The 16,510-nt window shown below is 37.5% G+C and overlaps 1 protein-coding gene across 4 annotated transcripts in view; it reads right to left on the bottom strand.

The window, feature by feature from the left end:
- RTEL1 (regulator of telomere elongation helicase 1) overlaps positions 1-16,510 on the bottom strand; it is a 99,467-nt gene that overhangs the window by 20,955 nt on the left and 62,002 nt on the right. For all 4 annotated transcript variants that reach the window (XM_074288866.1, XM_074288869.1, XM_074288868.1 and 1 more), the window contains exons 17-27: positions 15,009-15,141; positions 13,700-13,813; positions 11,982-12,022; positions 11,241-11,326; positions 10,957-11,034; positions 9,284-9,361; positions 8,789-8,935; positions 7,854-7,969; positions 2,506-2,629; positions 2,081-2,231; positions 1,116-1,276 (exon numbers count right to left, since the gene is read on the bottom strand). In XM_074288866.1, coding sequence (XP_074144967.1) covers positions 1,116-1,276; positions 2,081-2,231; positions 2,506-2,629; positions 7,854-7,969; positions 8,789-8,935; positions 9,284-9,361; positions 10,957-11,034; positions 11,241-11,326; positions 11,982-12,022; positions 13,700-13,813; positions 15,009-15,141 — 1,229 coding nt within the window. The remainder of the gene's footprint in view (positions 1-1,115; positions 1,277-2,080; positions 2,232-2,505; positions 2,630-7,853; positions 7,970-8,788; positions 8,936-9,283; positions 9,362-10,956; positions 11,035-11,240; positions 11,327-11,981; positions 12,023-13,699; positions 13,814-15,008; positions 15,142-16,510) is intronic.

Below are 16,510 nucleotides of genomic sequence, written 5' to 3'. Positions count from 1 at the left end.
AATCTTGTTGCTGTGTACAGTGATCTCCTGATTCTGCCCAGTTCACTCAGCATCAGTTCATGTAAGTCTCTCCAGGCCTTTCTGAAACCATCCTGTTGATCATTTCTTAGAGAACAATAATATTCCATAACATTCACAGACCATAGTCTATTCAACCATTCCCCATCTGATGGGCATCCACTCAGTTTCCAGTTCCTTGCCACTACAAAAGCAGCTGGTATAAATAGTTTTGTATATGTGGTTTCTTTTCCCTTTTTTATGATCTCTTTGGGATTTAGGCCCAGTAGAGACATTGCTGGATCAAAAGGTATTGTGCTACTCTATTATGTGGGCATATCATGTACCCCTGAGTGCTAAGACAAAGGTTAATTTCTGGGTGTGATATGCAAATATGACTTTCAGATGATGCAAATTATATGACTGAAAGTAACAGAACACTGGAAGTATTAGAAGGCTAGAAGTTTGATCCTCAGAATTATGTAAATCTTCAGGGATTTTAAAACACTTGAGAGAGAAAAAAATGAAGAAGGAAAAAGATTGAGAAAGATGAGCTTTAACTTGCAGTTCAGCTCAGTTCTCAGGGAGAACTGAAACTAAGATTTTTGACCAACCCATGTCATGCCAAGTGAAGATGGATTCTGTTGATTCAGGCTGAGATACTAAATTTAAAATCTGTAGATATCCTGAAAGTTTGCTACACTGAAGAAAAGCAGGTCTGGTAGGCAGGGAAGGAACTGCTTGAGATGGCTTATGAGGGAAGAAGAGTACAAAAGAGGGCAAGAGACTGAGGACACAGATACTGGGACTATTTTTAGTCCTTGGGGCACTAGGAGCAGGAGTGACCAAAGATGACCCAAGAAGCCTTCTCTCCTATGGCAGGCACTCTTGGTAGTTTCATCACTCATGGATACAAATGGATTAAGGGCCTCAATGGTTTAGGAAGAGCACAAGTTCCCCCTTCTCAATGAACTAAGGCTGTGGACCAAATAGCTTACATCAACTACTCCAAAGGACTTAACAATGGAAGGTTTAAGGCAAGATAAGACAAGACATGGAGAAAGGAGAAACTAGCTTACTGCTAATGCAGCTGATTAAATGTAATTAAATAGCTGTACCTTTTCTTCTCCTGGAAGTGTGTGGGTCTCCTCACTTTCACTTCTGTTCTCACTCCGGTCCAAGGCTGCCAACAAGCCCCTGGGCTTCCTCTGTGGGGAAGCTAGTTCCTGCTCATACTCTCCCCAAAGGCTGGCTTCACTGTCCCCACCATCCAGCGATCCTGCGGAAAAACATGGGCAGCAGGGGCTCTTCAGAACATCACAAGATCATTGTTTTGCCTGTGCCAGACTCTAGGAGGCAGGAAAGGCAAGGCTTCATTTTGACTCAGGCTTTAAAATAGGCAGATCTACATGAACTGATGCTGAGTGAAATGAGCAGAACCAGGAGATCACTATACACTTCAACAACAATACTGCAGGAGGATGTATTCTGATGGAAGTGGATATCTTCAACATAGAGAAGATCTAATTCAGTTCCAGTTGATCAATGATGGACAGAAACAGCTACACCCAGAGAAGGAACACTGGGAAGTGAATATAAACTGTTTGTACTATTGTCTTTCTACACAGGTTACTTATACCTTCGGAATCCAATTCTTACTGTGCAACAAGAAAATTGATTTTACATATATATTGTATTTAGGTTATACTGGAACACATTAAATATGTATGGGATTGCCTGTCATCTAGAGAAGGGAGTAAAAACTGAGTATACCAAAAGCAGAAAGAAAGCAGGTTATTTTTGTTGTTGTTTTGATGAGGGAATTGGGGTCACAAAGCCAGGAAGTGCTAAGTGTCTGAGGCCAGATTTGAACTTGGGTCCTCCTGACTTCAGGGCTAATGCTCTATCCACTGCACCACCTAACTGCCCCAAACAGGTGGTTCTTAATGTTTATTTGAATCATCTGCCAGTTGCAAAATAGCAAATCGCCCAGGGTGCCAGCATGTGAAGTAAATAGTGCATCTGGTATCTGAGAAATCAACCTCTTTTTCTCCCTGAGCGAGGATAACCAACAGACACCCACCTATACACTTCCTCTTCAGGCTGGGAACATGGACATCCAGGCTCTTAGCTTTCTTAGAGGAGAGGAATAGGCTGGAGGAAGAAGAGGAGGCTGCAGCAGTAGCTTCTCCCCCACAGGAGCTCTGGGGAACCCGTGGGATGGGCACAGGCATCTAGGGGAGGGAAAGACTATTCATTAAAGAGAGTTAAAGGTTTTACTTTTGAGAGAGAACTTCTGCCCAGGACAGATCGTGCAACTGGAGTCAGAAGAAAAGCATTTCCTGGCCAGGTGGCTATCTCCCCCTCACTGGTTACTACCATCTGCTTGTCAATAACAAGATGACTACAGAGACTGGATAAGTCTCTGTGGGAGAATGGATCACCCCACTCTCCCTTCCCTGGACTTGCCCTTACGTGCCTTCATCTGGGTGGAGATGAGATACTTACAATTTTCTGAGCAACTCGAAAAAACTGAGCTGAATCCCGGATAATATGGCCAAAGTTGTCATAAACCTTGACGTAAGGGCGCACCCAGGAAGGTAGCTGGGCTCTGGCATCATTATTAGTGAACCTGCAACACAGAGGACATCTGCATTTTACATCCTCTCGAGAAAGTTTTAACACAGTTCTGTCCATCTTTCAGTCCTTCAAAACTGATTTGGCCCTGCCTATGCTGACAGGACTATCTATATAACCTCCCTATATTTATATAGAATTGATCCAAGAAAATATGAAGTACAAACTACTCCTCAAGTCCCTAGTCGTGAACACAATAACCAATCAAACATTCAGTGTCAAATGAATAAATAAATGAAAGTCCATCTGCAACAAACATATTTAGGTTGAGGTGCTAAAGAAGCAAGGTAACTCTTCGGGTGAGTTCATAAGTAAAGAAGAAAGGCACATTTTCATTGTCATCACCGATGGAGATTAGCTTCCATTATGTTCCAGCTTGTAGTATTTAGGGCAGTTTCTAAAATGATGGGATTGAAGGCAAATGACTGTGGTGGGTTCAAATGTAACTGCAGGACATTCTTTACCTTGCCATATAAAGAGAGGAAATAGCTGGGGGTATCAAGACAAGATTAATTTTTGGTTTGCTTTAAATAGAGTCAGGGAAGATCTAACTAAGCATGTTTAGGTGAAGAGAAAGGAGCCTTTAGAGAAGGAAAGACTGAAGATGTGAAGGTGTCAAATGATGATATATTAGGCATGGTAGCACAAGAGAGAGCATTAGGCCTGGAGTCAGGAAGATGTCTTCTGACTCTAAATCCATTGCTCTTTTGAATATACCATCCAGTCTTTCAGCATAAAGATAATTGAGATAGGGAAAAGAACAAATATTTATCAAGCATCTATTATCATTTGACTTACATAACAACCCTGGGAAATAGGTGCTGTCACTATCTCCATTTTACAGCTGAGGAAACTGAGGCACATAGAGGTTAAATAAGTCACCCAAGATTATATATCTGGTGTGTGAGGCCATATTTGAACTCAGATTTTCTTGACTCCAGGACCAGTGCTCTATACAATCAATGAATCAATAAAATATGCACCATATACTGTGCTAAGAGACAGTGCTTGCCCCAAAGGACTTTACAATCACACTGGGGAAACAACATGCAAACAAATATATACAAAGCAAGCTTATACAGAATAGAAAATAATCAACAGAAGGGAATCACTAGAATTAAGAGAGATTGGGGAAAGTTTCAAATAAAAGATGTAATTTGGATTGGGACTTTAAGGAAGCCCAGGGAGTCAGCAGGAAGGAAGAATGTTCTGACCCAGGGCTGAGACAATCTGTCCTGTACATGGACCACCTGTGCTTTGCTTAAAGCGGTAGAATATGGTGAAAGACTAGAAAGGTGTTATGTTACCTCGCTAGCTGTTCTAGGATAGAACAAGGACAAGGGAGTCATTTACCTTGCCAAGGAAGAAAATGCTTTTCTTCTAGAAAAGTATTAAAGAAGGTGGGAGAGACTCCAGGGAGCTCACATCAGTGGCTAGGCTCTTCTCAATAAAGGAACCAAGAGCACCTGTTCAGAGTGTGCAACCGGAGAAAGAGCTCTAGAAGTAAGAGGGCTGAAAAGAGAGAAAAGGGCCTGGAATAACTGCCCTATGGGACAGGATGAGAAAAATAAATTACTAAACAATTATGAGAATTTAGTGGAAGCCTGCCTGCATGAATTTATAGTGGAGCCAACTCAACACAATTTTATACTTAACAGCTTATATCCAGGAGTGAAGATCAGAAAGAGTAAGAAATACAAAAATCAAAAGGGTAAGGGATCCTGTGATTGTGGCTGACCTAAGACTATTGGCTTAAGTGAACTAAAGATGGAAGATGACAAATTGGGAGAACAGGAAAGTGAGTGAGGGACCAGATGTCATATCAAAGAAGAGGTTCAACAGCAATAGGAGAAGAAGAGAAGAAATACAGAAGACTATAGTGATAAATGATTATCTGCAGAATTCAGTAGTTTGGAAGTGATGCAAGTCCAGGAAACAATGCCTATTAAGCTATAGTTATTTACATATAGAGATGGAGTTCAATGGACTCAAAGAGATCCAAAGAACAACAAGGGCAGATGTTCCACAGTCATCAACAAGTACCTATACAAAAATTACCAGGGAAGAGGGTTGGATAATGGGATGGATGGGAAGATTAATACTTTCTTGAATATAAGGAAGGCCCCTTGTACTCCATGTGGAATATTATGGGAAGATCTAAAGAAAAGTCATATAGAATGAGGACACATAGTGCACACTATGGGCACATTATACACTACCTCTAGTGGTGGATGTTCAGACACTACATGAGTCCCAAGAGAGAATGTAGGTTGTCCATTTGTTATCTCTTAATTCTCATGTCATGACTGGCTCATTTTTTCTGGTCATCTCTTTGATATATTTAAACAACCTCCTGAGTAGCACGCTTCATGAGTAGTTTATTCATAAAGACTATGAGCCTTTTTTCCATTTCTCTGTAGATGACCTTCAACTTTATACAATAAAGTTAGTGTTACATCTGTTGTGGTAACCCACTATTGACTGAACATGAGGAATTTATAAAAGGATCAAGAAAAACAAGTGATACAATATCTGCTAATATGGCTTTGCCATGTTAAGAGTTACTACCCAAATAAAAACATTTAAGTTCCTTTAAGGAACTTAACTAGTTAAGGATATGAACTAGTATTTGAGAACAGTTGATGAGATTTCATCATCTTGCTAGAAAAATAGGATGGGGATAAATGGAGTCCTATGATACATAGAATCTCTGACCTCTCCTGTGTGGTCATATACAGATTGCTTAGGGTAAGTATGCAATACTTGAAACCACATCTTCCTTAGGCTACCTTTTCAGTTTTTAATTTTATTTTTTCCCTTTGGGCTACTTCTGGTTAGTCACTGTATTTCCTAGAGAGAGAAAAATGTGAATTTCTATGGTCTTCCTTATCCTTTCAGTATTCAAGGAATCAGAATGTTACCATCTGGTCTTACAAATTTAATCAAAAGAGCATTAAAATTGAAAACATAATTAAAAAAGGAAGTAGAAAACTCCCTACATTATCCCTACAATAGAAGACAACTACAATAAAGGAAATATATCAGTTGAGACATCAAGAGATTCACAGGAGACAAATCCATTGTCTCAGATGTCTATACACAAATATATGAAGTTTAGGTAATAAGAAAAAACAACTAGACGTTCTAATGTAATTAGACAAAATTGGCCCCCAAAGTGTGGGTGAGACTGGAAAGAATGAAACCCATGATTGGGATACCTCTAGATAGGTATACTTTATCTAAAAAAAAAAAAAAAAAAAAAAAAAAGGTGAAGTTCAAAATTGTATATTAAAATAATATACTTGTGAGGAAATTCAGCAGGGGAAACACAGTGGAGAATATTTGTTTGAACATCAATGGAGAGCAAGTCAGAAGCAATTTCATCATAGGCCATATGAACAAAAAGAAGAAACAGATGAGGAGTTGAGGATATAGACACAAAGACGTGACATAGGAGTAATGGGGGATATCTTCTGGAGCCCTTTCTGTATCAAAAGCAGAGAAGCTCAAAACTTTCTGACTTATTTTAGTGATGATTTCATCCTTCAAAAGACAAAGGAATTAATGAGGAGTAACTCTATTCTGGATACCATTCTCAGTAACAGAGAGGAATTGATTGCTGGAATGGAAATTATAAGAATCTTAAGGGGCCCAATATCTCCTCGTTCCTTCCCATAGTTTGTGATAAAGGAAAGCAAATTAAGCAGAAGCTCTCATACGACTCAAATTTTGGGAGAGTAAATTTCAAAGGATAGAAAAGATGCCGGCAGTACTAAATCCTAGGGGGAAAGTCAAACTGAGGAATGGAAAATGGTAAAGAAAAAAAAATTATGAAGACAAGAAGAAAAACAAGTATGATCAAAAAGGAAAAAAAATAAATTATCTGAAAAGAGTGATATAGATATACAAGAAACAGATGTTGAGTTCATTGTAAAATGATCCAACTATTCTGAAGAGCAACTTAGAATTATGACCAAAGGACTATCAAACTGAGCATACCCTTTTTTTCTGCAGTGTTTCTACTGGGCTTATATCTTAAAGAGATTATAAAAAAGGGAAAAGGACCCACATGTGCAAAAATGTTTATACCATCTCTTTTTGTAATGGCAAAGAACTGGAAACTGAGTGGATACTCATCAGTTGGGGAATGGCTGAATAAATTATAAGATATATAATGGAATGTTATTGTTCTATAAGAAATGATGAGTAGGCTGATTTCAGAGAAGCCTAGAAAGATTTATATAAACTGATACTGAGTGAGGTGAGTAGAATTGAGAGAACACTGTACACAGCAACAAGTTTATGATAATCAGCTATGATGGGACTTGGCTCTTCTCACCAATGCAGTGATTCAAGGCAATTCCATTAGACTTGTGATGGAAAATGCCATCCACATCCAGAGAGTATCCAGAGAGCCAAGTATCTGAAGAGCTATTCGGAGGAAGAATGAGAATTATTCTTTTTGGCCCCAGAAGGCAGAATCAAGGGCCATAGGCTGAAGAAAATAAAAGGCAATTTAAAGTCAGGAGGACTGGATAATTAAAATTGGCCTAACAATTATGGAAACCAATTGAACTGAAAAAACTAATCTGTTAATGATTATTATTCATTTAAAAACAAGAATTTATTAAAAATACTTCCTGAGTTCAAAGCTATTTAGCTTGATCCTAGGTAATTAAACTTTTTTTTAATTGCTGATTTTAATTGCTAATATCCATTATACCAACTAGCTATTCCAGTAATTAAACTTCAATTAACATTTGTTAAGTTCCTACTATTTGCAGAGGGTTATGGCAGATAAAACATAAATATTAAATTAATAAATTAATTAAATTAATATTAAGTGTAAATATTAAATAATCCCCTTCATGGAATTTTAAATTTTAAATCATGGCACACACGCCAATTACAGAAACTGAGTTGCAGCCTGGTGCAGTGGAAGGATTTTTGGATTTGTAGCAGAAGGACCTGGATTCAAATTTTGACTCTATACTCTAGACTTTAGGCCAGTCACTTAATTTTTCTGGGCCTTACTTTCCTTTTCCATAAAATGAGGGAATGGGAATAGATGACTTCTTAAAGACCCTCCCAGCTCTATATCTATCATCTTATGATACTATTTATGGCTATTGCCAGAAGAGGCCCTTCCTCCAGACAGATAGCTCTCTTTTCTCCAGAAAGACCAACACACTCCACTTTGTCCAGACATTATACAACACCTGTGATCACAGAGGAAAATAGCCCCAAAGTCCTGGCGATGTCGGATGACTCTGCCGATGGCTTGATTAACTGCCCGGGAGGCTTGCTGCCGGTACCACTCATGCCCTGATAAATACTAGACCAGATGCAAAAGAAGTCAGTGAGGTTGTAGCCCATTATCTCAGGTTGTTTGTCACCCTAAAATCTGGTACCCCAAGATGGTCACAACTCCTTTCAAAGTCATAAAACTATTCAGGAACCTTTGAGGGAAATTTTCAGCCAATGATTATTCACTGAGCTCTCCCCCTGTTCTGTCACCTTTCAATAGCCTTATGACTTCTGCCAAATCACTTTACATTTTTGATTGTAAGTTGCTTTATGTGTAAAACAGGAATAAAACTGTAAGCCCTGGGGCTTGTTGTAAAGATTAAATGAAAAAACAGATGTGAAAAGCACTGTATAAACTGTAAAGGTCTATATAAACACATCATATTATTTGTCAAGATGTGACATTATATAAAACACTCTGTCAACCTTAAAAATAATATATAAATGCCAGTTTTATTATCAATATCTGTACAAACCTCTCCCACTCAATTCATTCCCCTTGAAAATTTCTTGCTACATTAATGCTATTACTCATTTTATATTAGGTGGGGACTTAGCTCAAAGGATGATGAGGAAATAATGCCCTTAGAAGATACCTAAACAAATATGGGGTATGGGAACAACCACTTGAGTAGGGCACCTGTAGTTGGTGGTATCTACCTTCATTTACATTCAATTTGGATATCTGCTTCCCCTACCATGCCCTTTCTCTTCCCCCTGCTCAGGGTGTGGACTAGGAAACATCAGGGCATTGGTAACACATTTGGATACCTATCGCCAGTGTTCCACAAGGAACATGAAGAAGTCTATCTATAGTCAGGAGAGAGCAATGGGTCTCGCTTCTTACCTGGCCTCCAGTGCCACTCTTTCCTCTCATCTCATCAAGGAACTGCATCTTCAAAATGACCCTGGGATCCATTCGTGGAGGAAATGGGAGACCAGTGATGATGACCCCACGGCCATTCATATCTGCAAAGTCTAAGCCCTCACTGGCCTGGAGAATAAAATTATGCCAAGCTTTTGAGGATGTCCTTTTTTATAAAGATAAATCTACATAGTGGGGTGAGACAGGAGACACTGTCTGCATGAGGGAGGCCCTTGGCAAAACTCTGTGACAGTGTCAGAGACAAGATTCAGCTTCCAGTGCACTTAGAGAAGGCAGCAAGCCCCAAGAGAGGGAGACAAATGAAACTGGGCATAGAGCCACAGAACCTAGGAGTTTTTCTCTAGGTAGGAGCCTATGACGTAGAAGACTAGAGCTGAAATAGAGCATGTAAATTTGGTCTTTAGCAATTTTGTGTGGGTACAGACCCTTTTGTGTGGCACAAGGGCAGATTCTTACCTTTCCCCGGCACACAGCCATGAAAGCAGCCCCATTTGATTTGGGACAGATGATTTTCTCATAATATGCATCAATGACCTAGAAGAGATTTGAAGGGACATTGGTCCTCTTTTCCATCGAGGGGATTGCAAATAGGTGTATACACAGGCCAAGGAGACAGAAATAAGGCGGCATAAGATTTAGGGAGATCTTATTCAAGATATAGTTTCAAGCAGTTTCTTGACCAATTTCAATTAAAGGAAATGGAGATATTTATGTGATTTTCAGAAAACCACTTATTACTTCAGACTTAACTGTGGGATCACAGGAAAAATAAAATCTCTTACCCACTATCCAATTAAACAAAACAAACCTCAGATACAATAACTTGCTCATGAAATTTTTTTCTAGAAATAAAGCGTATTACAACAATGTGGTGATTCAAGGTAATTTCCACAGACATGGAATGGAAAATGCCAATCACATCCTGAGAGCAAACTATGGAGACTGAATGTGGATTAAAGCATGATATTTTCACCTTTTTATTTATTTTCTTTCTCATGGTTTTTCTCCCCACTTTTTGGTCTGATTTTTCTTGCACAACAAGACAAATATGGAAATATGTTTAAAAGGATTGCACATCTTTAATTTATACCAGATTGCTTGCTGTACAGGGGAGGAGTAGGTAAGGGAGAGAGAAATTTATAATCCAAAGTTTTCCCAAAATGTATGTTGCAAATTATCTTTATATGTAGTTGAAAAAACAAAATATTATTGGAAAAGAAAAAAAAAAGAATATTAGCTTGCTATATAGCAAAGTGACAAAAAACAATGCCAAACAATGGGAGGGAAGTAAATTAAATCAAGACAGGGACACAGGTACCTTGGAGGAAGCTAAGAGACCTTCCCCATACAGAAAACACTTTTGATTCTCATTGGTTAGCATAAACACCCTTGGTAGTTTTTTAGTGCCAGGAAGTCACTGTGCACTGACATGACACCAAGGCAGATAAATCCTCTCTAACTTTCGCTCTCAAGACTGCTCAGTTACTATCCTACACTGGGCAAGGACAAGGGAAAGAAGGTGAGACCGGATGAATTGGGCTTTCACTGCTATCCAGTCCCAACTTATTTCTTCTATGGTTAGAAAAATCTGGGTGAATGTCATAACTCACAAGGATCAGTAATCTACTTATCAGGAAATAGTCAAATCAAAACAATCAAACCAGAGTGAGAGAGATGAGCCACTGATGGCTCTAGGACAGGGCCAGATGCGGCCCACTGAGGACATTTATGTGGCCCACCCGGGTTATGGCAAAATGAGACTGGAAGTGACCTTCCACCTAAACTTGCATTAGCAACGCACACTTCTGGCACTGGGCTGAGGTTCATAGTTTTTGTTTTTACTATAACCCAGCCTACCAACAGTTTGAGGGACAGTGAACTGTCCCCCTATTTAAAAAGTTTGAGGACCACTGCTGTAGTACTTCCTTCCAGCCTTTGCCACACTAATGCTAAGAACCATTTGGAAAGGAATGTGTTTAAGGGGAAAAAGTGAAAGAGACAGAGGTCTTCATTAAGCAGATGCCCAGTAATTTCTCTGAGAGGCTTCTTAGCATAGAAAGCAGATGGAGTAGAATCAGGAAACTCAAGAAAGCTGGTCAGCCAGTCACCTTCAGTTCATGTTTACAGACCTCAGTAAAGCCTCCTTTACTTCTTGGTTCCACAAAAATTGGTTTTAACTCTTCTATCTTTCTAGCAAAGTCATGGTCCTGTTGGGAGAAAAAATAATACAATGAGAAAAAACACTCCACATATGTCTGTTATCCTGATTCTTTTAAAGACCAAGAAGGGATATGAAGTTTTATTTTCCTTTTGTCTTTACTCGTTCTACCCTCTCTTAGACATGGTCTGCTGCTTTAGCTCACCATCTTTTGGATAACACAAAATAAGAAGACTCAGTGAGAAAATAACATACTCGCCAGAACTCGAGACTTTTTTCCATTACAGGGTATGATGGGAAGAATATCAAGAGTCCATGGGGTACAACTCGAGCAATATTCCCTGCAAGCACAAATAATTGGAGACCTAAGTCAATATAACTTTAGGTTGGAAGCAGAACCAGAAATATAGGCCAGGAAGATTAGGTGGACTGATTTGGCATCACACAGTGAGACATGGGCAATAACCTGGGTGAAAAGCACTTCCCCAATTTGAAAGACTGCAAAGATGAAGGTAGAAGCCATGACTCAGATTTTGCATCTTCATAGAGAAACATTCCCTTTAACCAGGATACAATGATGTGTCACCTCTCAGACTATAAGAAAAATTTCCATTTTTTAAATTAGATTGAATAATTAATTCAGAGACAGTGTGATGAAATGGAGACAGCCTGGAAGTCAGAAAGGCCAAAATTCAAGTCTCATCTCCCACACATCATGACTATATCACTGGGAAAGTTAACTTCCCAGTACTCTGCTCATCTTCTAGATGACCAAGGTAGAGAAGTTGACAATACATATTATTAGAGGGAAATTTTCCTTAAGTAATAAAACAAAAGGTACAGTCTCTATTCTTAACTAGATTTTAAGCTTCCTAAAGTTTGGAGTTGTATTGATTTTTTAATATATTCCTTAAATATCTCTTGGTAAGCAGCTTTCTATCAAATGGGTATTCAATTACTACATGTTGTTTCAACCACCAATTTCATACTTCTTACCTATAGTTTTTCCTAAAGAAGACAAACATTCTTCAGAAAACCTAGAGAATAAAAAAAATTGTATTTAGTATCATTTATTGTGGTTTATCTGGACCCTCTGCTAATCCTCTCTCTGTGCCAAAGAAATGTGCTTTAAAGCATCTTGAATTACTAATTCATAGCTCTTCTTCCCAAAAGTATTGGCCCTAACTTTTTGATAGTAGGAAGCTAATGCTCTATTGGGAGGAGATATAGTCTGACTTTTCTAGTACTCCTCTGAGTTAGATTTAGCTTACTCCCATAGTACACACCTAAGCAAAGAGAAGGATAACTTTCAGGTATAAAGAGAAAGGAAATAATCATAAGTCTCTTAGTCATCGTCTCTTGCTCACTAGTAGGCTTGCCTCACACTGCCTAACTTAAGGTTTTCTCATTTTAAAAGCTTCAGGTGAGAAATAGTCAACATATGACACATAAAACAGGAGTGACCCAGATGAGTGTAACAGTGAGGAGGCCTGCTTTGCATGAGCAAGAAAATGAGAAAAGGAAAGGGAAACACACGACTCTAGAATCAGGGACAACTTACTTATTGTTTTGCTGCTTGTTCATGGTCTTAAATTCTTTTACATATTGTAATCAACTTGACTTGATTTCTACCAATCTGGCTTAAATTACTTAATTCATGACAAGACCTAATGGTATCATAATTAGAGCCAGGGAATTTCCTAAAAGTAATGACTCAGTTCTATGAGATTAGCCTCCAGTCTACAAATTCCCTGGTAGGGGGGTGGGGTCAGGAGAAGTTTAGGGGGATAATCTGTTTACCACACAATGCACAAAGAGCAGAGTCTGAGAGTGCCAGATGCCAACAATGTGATATCAAGATGACAATATGTTGATTTTGATGTCAAAATGAATATTAAGCATTGTAAAGGACATTGATTAAATTATATATTATAAACTGTATCAGCTTCACATTTGTGCATGAAAATGGAAAATGTTTTTATGTGTATGTGTGCTGTGCCATGGTAGTTAATATGCACAATATTGAAGCCAGAAGCTCACTGATGTTCTATAATAAAATTTAATGTTTGAACAATTAAAAACAAAAAAGATGACAATATGATGGAAACAACTTAGCATCTGAAAATGAAAATACAAGTAAAAAAGTATCTTGTCTTGTTTTCCAAAATATACATACTGAACAGTTTCCAACGAATGTCCAATTGGAAAGCTATTGTAGATATCATTTAGTTGCTCTTCTCCTTCCAATCCTAGTATGGCATGAAGCCTCCAGACCCCTGGAGGCTACATCCTCCTCCATGTGGCTCCTATCTTGGTTAGTACTCCCTTGTATGTGTTGTCTCACCACTACTAGAATGCAAATTCCTTGAAGAGGGAGACCATCTCATTTTTGTAATTTCTGTTTTATCTTCAGCACTAAGCAGAGTGCCCAGCAGAAAGTAAGCATTTAAAAAAAGCTGTTTCACTTAACTCCACTCCCAGGACCTTTATAAATGAGATTTGTTTTTTTTATTGAAGAGGATGATAACCTCATAGATCCCAAACACTCCTATCTTTTGCAATATGAGTCATTACATGTTTTTAACTTCTACATCTTTTTATATTTCTGTGCTATTATCAAAACTTAAAATTTTATTTTCATATATTTATACTAGTTCCAACCATATCACTCATTTCCTGATAAGAGACCCATATAAGCTGAAGAGTTCTCTTACCTTTTATCATATGCAGAACTCAAAAAGACACCATCAGGGCCTTTAGGGACAATCCCGACCCAGATCTGGTGTTTATCAATAACATGAGGATTCTCCAAACAAACAGGAAAGGGACTGAAAGCAGGAAAAGGAAACAACAACAATAATAAAATTATGACATAATACTGAATTGCTACAAAAGGATGTGGTCACTTTAACATGGCTTCAATTATTCATCCACAGTGGAAATTTCTGCAGTGGGAGGTAGAAGATACAGGTTTAAGAATGATGCTGAGTCCTGAGCATAGTCACAGTGCAATGCCATGTACTGGAAAGTGATGATTGTTTTGAGAGAAAAGCAAGAAAAGATTTTAAGCTGGAAGAAAGGAGAAAGGATGAGATATTTGGAAATACAAATATAAAAACAAAAGGTATCTATCCTTCCTTTCTTTGCAGGGGGAGAAATACTGCATATATTTTCAAGTAAGTTGACAGGTCTTGCTAAATTGTTTTTATTTTCTTTTTTAAAAAATCTTTTCTATGTTATATGACTAGCTATTTTAGGGAAGAGGGAGGGATATAGTTTGAAAAGTATGTAATATGAAAATTAAAGACAATAATTATAAAAAAGCAAAACAAACAAAAGGCATCATTAGTAGTCTTCAAGCAAAGACTAGACGACTAGTTTGTACTAGGGATTCCTTTGGAGTATGGATTGGACTGGTTAGCCATTGAGATTCCTTCAAATTCTTTATTTCTGTAATCATGTGAACAAAAAAAATTATTATTGTGAGTTTTTTTTTTTTTAAGTTAAGATGTTCAACATTTAAATGAAGAAAGGGAAAAAAACTCCATAGTTTCTAAGGGAATCCTGAGATATAGGCTTTAAATCTAAATACAGACTAGTGAAGAGGTAGACAGGTAGCTAAAAAAAAGTCTAAAAGTCTACCTTCAGATCCTTACTAAACTCAACAGAAGTCTCCAAGCAGCCTGAATGGGTGAAAGGGAAGGAAATTGGAAATGACAAGAAAGATCCTAAAGTGTCCCGTGCATAAAAACTACCAAAAGAATTCTCCCCATCCCTGAAGGCAATATCTTGGCCTTTTCTTTACAATTTCACACCTTTGTCATCCAATCTTTAAAACTGGTCATAGATTTGGACAATTAGCAGGTGAATCTATTTCTTTATCCTATACCTCCTTCTCTAATGAGCATTTACCATTTATCTTTCTAAATATATATTGATACTTCTATCCCTCAGTCACCAATGCTAGATATTTTTAAAGGAAGTTCTAACTTCACAACCATGGTGCTAAGAAAAAATACTCACATTTGCATCTCCATAGTGAAGGAGGAAATTGGAGCTAGAGTCCCACTGGTGAGGATGATGGTCCGTACTTCCTGTTGAATTAACTCCTGCATGCTAAATCCTGGACTGAAACACCAATAACTCAATATCTTTCCTGCAATTAAAAAATGACATACTTTTAAAAGACTATTACTATGGTGAATCTATGGGGTCAGAGAAGAATAGCTAACCCTATGATCTTGATAAGGATTTTTCTGTATTGATGGGGCTAATTAATATATGAATATATGAAATAAGCTCATGTGTGAGTAGCAACATGCCTAAAGATCATGTAATTAACTATCTAGTAACTTTCAATTAAATTACTTGTAAACTTTATGATTATCCTATTGTAATTTTCATTTCTTCTCATTCATTCACTGCTACTTCCTATATTCATATTAAAAATACATAAAAGAATACTTAAATATAATCAGGGAATAGAAAAATAGAAACTTCTATTAGGTCACATCCTATCTTGATGTCATATCAGTTCAGATTACATATACTTTTGGTAGAGAGAAAATAAGGAATATATAACTATAGGAAGTTCAAGCATAAGAAACTGACAAGGGAAGGAATAATCCAAATATTCAACATTCTATCCCACAGGCAGACTGACTATTTAATCCAATCCACAAAAGCCACAATAACCAAGAGATGGTACATATTACATTAATTCTGTTTGGACAGTAACAAAATTTGAGGATAAATTCTGAGTTTGGAATTCCAGAAGAAATCCAAATGTTTCAGAAGTGAGAGTAGAAACTATTCTGTCTCTGTATTCCAAAGAAAATAGTGACATAGTACATAGTACTGAACATAGTGACGGAACAGTCACCTCATTCTCTCTCATTGATCATGCACAATTTCATTTACAGATAGCACTTGTAAGACTTCTAGCAAAGCAAAGGGCGCAAAATTATCAGATTCCATTCCTCTTCTAGAAACTGGGAAAATCAAAAGTATTTTTATGAAGTCATTTATTACATGGTAAGAAATAAATAATGACACTAGTTTATATACAAGATTAGTCCAATTCCTAGAAATGTGCAATTTGTCTTGCACATACTCTTAATAATAGCAAGAACTGTGAAAGCTGAAACAATAAGTTAATATAAATTAAGAACAGACAACAGCTGGGAAATACGGATATATTTATGAAACAAAATTATGGCCAAGGCTACAACCTCTTCCTGACTTAACTTTTAAGAAATTCTGAACGTTCGAATTTATAAAAGAAGAACTCAAACATATAGCTATAACTAAGGCTAAAATGCCAAGGACATACTCCAACCACTCTGATAAAAGAGAAAATTGAAAAAAGAAAACTTAGGCTCTCTTGAGTTTTAATCTTGTTTTTTTAAAACAAGTATCTTCACTAGACCTCCAAATCCTTCATTCTCATTCTCATTTTCTTTCTCTTTCTCTCTCTCGACTTGGGTCAAGACACATAAACTGTTTTTTAAAAGATCAATTTATAG

This window comes from Sminthopsis crassicaudata, chromosome 2 (assembly GCF_048593235.1).
Source record: "Sminthopsis crassicaudata isolate SCR6 chromosome 2, ASM4859323v1, whole genome shotgun sequence".
NCBI classification, from domain to species: domain Eukaryota; kingdom Metazoa; phylum Chordata; class Mammalia; order Dasyuromorphia; family Dasyuridae; genus Sminthopsis; species Sminthopsis crassicaudata.
The sequence above is the reverse complement of the archived record's forward strand: the minus strand, read 5'-3'. Positions and strand labels throughout refer to the sequence as shown.